This window comes from Cebus imitator, unplaced genomic scaffold, assembly GCF_001604975.1.
Source record: "Cebus imitator isolate Cc_AM_T3 unplaced genomic scaffold, Cebus_imitator-1.0 Scaffold87, whole genome shotgun sequence".
Lineage (NCBI taxonomy): Eukaryota > Metazoa > Chordata > Mammalia > Primates > Cebidae > Cebus > Cebus imitator.
The window spans coordinates 6,419,195-6,422,104 of NW_016107402.1; the positions used below are offsets into that span (position 1 = coordinate 6,419,195).

Genomic DNA, 2,910 nt, shown 5'->3' on the forward strand with positions numbered 1-2,910 from the left:
TTTCACCTTGTTGGCCAGGTTGGTCTCAAACTCCTGAACTCAGGTGATCCACCCACCTTAGCCTCCCAAAGTGCTGGGATTACAGGCATGAGCCACTGCACCCAGCCTTTGTTTTTGTTTTTTTTTGAGACGAAGTCTCATTCTGTTGCCCAAGCTGCTAGAGTACAGTGGTGCGATCTTGGCTCACTGCAACCTCTGCCTCCTGGGTTCAAGCAATTCTCCTGCCTGTCTCCTAAATAGGTGGGACTATGGGCATGTGCTACCATACCTGGCTAATTTTTGTATTTTTTTAATTTATTTATTTAAAAAAATTTTTTTAAAGATGGGGTTTCACCATGATGGCCAGGCTGGTCTTCAACTCCTGACCTCTGGTGATCCACCCACCTCGGCCTCCCAAAATGCTAAGATTACAGGTGTAAGCCACCGCGCCTGGCCCTAATTTTTGTACTTTTAGTAGAGATGGGATTTCACTATGTTGGCCAGGCTGGTCTCCAACTCCTGACCTCATGATCTGCCCACCTCAGCCTCCCAAAGTGCTAGGATTACAGGTGTGAGCCACCATGCCCAGCCCTCTTTTTTTTTTTTGGAAACAGGGTCATGCTCTGTCACCCAGGCTGGAGTGCAGTGGTGCAATTTTGTCTTACTGCAAACTTGGCCTCCCAGGTTTAAGAACACCTCAGCCTCCCTAGTAGCTGGAACTACAGGGGCACACCACCACGCTCAGCTAATTTTGTAATTTTTTGCAGAGACAATGTCTCACTATATTGCCCACGCTTGTTTTGAACTTCTGGGCTCCAGCAATCTTCCTGCCTCAGTCTCTCAAAAGGCATGAGCCACTGCATCTGGCCTGTCTGTGCTCTTAACCACTATGCTATACCAGTTCTCAGGGACCAGTTTCTGGGGTACCCAACCCCACCTTACCTCCTCCACATCTTCATCCAACTGCTCATTAGGATCCACTTCTCTTACTAAGTCCTGCAATTTCTTCTTGGTCAATACCTAAAGTTAATTGGGAAAAGATTTTTCAGCCAGGTATTAAGGAAACGAAATAGATCATTACCCTGTAATGAAGAAAAGCTGTCAAATTGTTGGGTTTAGTTTCCACTTTCCAAAGACTTCACAGTCTGCCCTACCTGACTATGCTGCTATAAGACTACACTGTCAAGACAGAAGTAACTTAGGGAAAGGCGGAAAGAGCAGTTTGAAGACAGGCTGTCAGACAGTATATTTCACCCTCATGTATTTTTCTCACTGTGCCTATCTACATGAAGAAATTTGCAATTCTCTGACCACCACAAATTGTACCATGCCCTTTGCCTTTAGGCAAGTTTTTTTTTTTGTTTTTTTTTTTTTTTTTTTTTTTAGACAGGGTCTTGCTCTATTGCCCACTGGAGTGCAGTGGCATGATCATGACTCACTGTTGCCTTGATTGACAAGCTCTCCCTTTTAAGCTTCCCAGGTAGCTGGGACCATAGGCACATGCCACCACACCTGGGTACTTTATTTATTTTTTTGGAGAGATGGGCTCTCACTATGTTGTGCGGCCTGCTCTTAAACTCCTGGGCTCAAGTGATTCTTCCACCTTGGCCTCCCAAAGTGCTATACATGCCCTTCCTCCCTTCTTCCTACATGTTCAGCTCATGGTGCCTCTTTCTGATGCCTTTCCTAGCCCATCCCAGTATAAGTAACCACTTCCTCATCTGGCCTCTATTGTACCTTGTGCACCCTTTTTCATTGTGCATATTTATACACTTCCCTGTTTCTGACTTAATAGGCTAAAACTCTCTGAGGGCAGCCTTCATAAAGGAAATGTCATGTTACATATGTATGCCATTAAAAAGTGATCAAGCTCCTTCCTCCCCACTCCTCGGATAAAATAAAAATAAAATTTAAAAAGTAATCAAAAGAAAGCCAGGCACAGTGATCTGTGCCTGTAGTCCCAGGTACTCAGGAAGCTGAGACAGGAGGATCACTTGAGGCCATGAGTTAGACTGCATTGTGCCACTACACTCCAGCCTGGGGAACACAGCAAGCTCTCTGCCTGTAATCTGAGCACTTTGGGAGGTTGAGGCAGGCAGATCATGAGGTCAGGAGTTCGAGACCAGCCTGGCCAATATGGTGAAACTCCATCTCTACTAAAAAATATAAAAATTAGTTGGGCATGGTGGTAGGCACCTGTAGTCCCAGCTGCTCAGGAGGCAGAGGCAGGAGAATCACTTGAACCCAGGAGGTGGAGGTTGCAGTGAGCTGAGATCATGCCACTGCACTCCAGCCTGGGTGATGCAGTGAGACTCCATATGAAAAAAGAAATACAAAAAGGGGTGGGTGCAGTGGCTCACGTCTATAATCCCAGCACTTTGAGAGGCTGAGGTGAGTGGATCACTAAGTCAAAAGATCAAGAGCATCCTGGCCAACTCGGTGAAATACTGTCTCCACTAAAAATACAAAAAGAATAGTTGGGCGTGTTGGCGCTCCCCTGCAGTCCCAGCTACTTAGGAGGCTGAGGCAAGAGAATCGCTTGAACCCGGGAGGCAGAGGTTGCAGTGAGCCGAGATTAAGCCATTGCACTCCAGCCTGGGCAACAAGAGCAAAACTCTGCCTCAAAAAAACAAACAAAAAAAAATTATTTTTTTTTCTTATTTCAAAAATTATAAATGTTTATTACAGAAGCTGCAGAAATACACAAAAAATAAATAGCCCGTAATTCTAATGCCACCACCATAAAATAGCCATGGTTAGCATTTTAGTGTATGTGTGTATGTCTTTTGTTTTTTTTCTCTTTCGTTCTCTTTTTTTTTTTAAGTGGAATTTTACTAGAAGCTTTAGAGCAAGAAAGAAAGAAAACTGCCTAATTTTAAAAAAATTTTTATATATATATATATATATATATATATATATATATATATATAT

General features: G+C 43.7%; 1 protein-coding gene across 3 annotated transcripts in view; it reads right to left on the minus strand.

Moving 5' to 3' along the window:
• Window positions 1-2,910, minus strand: part of TAF12 (TATA-box binding protein associated factor 12) — a 47,789-nt gene that overhangs the window by 16,209 nt on the left and 28,670 nt on the right. For all 3 annotated transcript variants that reach the window (XM_017534761.1, XM_017534760.2, XM_017534762.1), the window contains one exon: window positions 922-999. In XM_017534761.1, coding sequence (XP_017390250.1) covers window positions 922-999 — 78 coding nt within the window. The remainder of the gene's footprint in view (window positions 1-921; window positions 1,000-2,910) is intronic.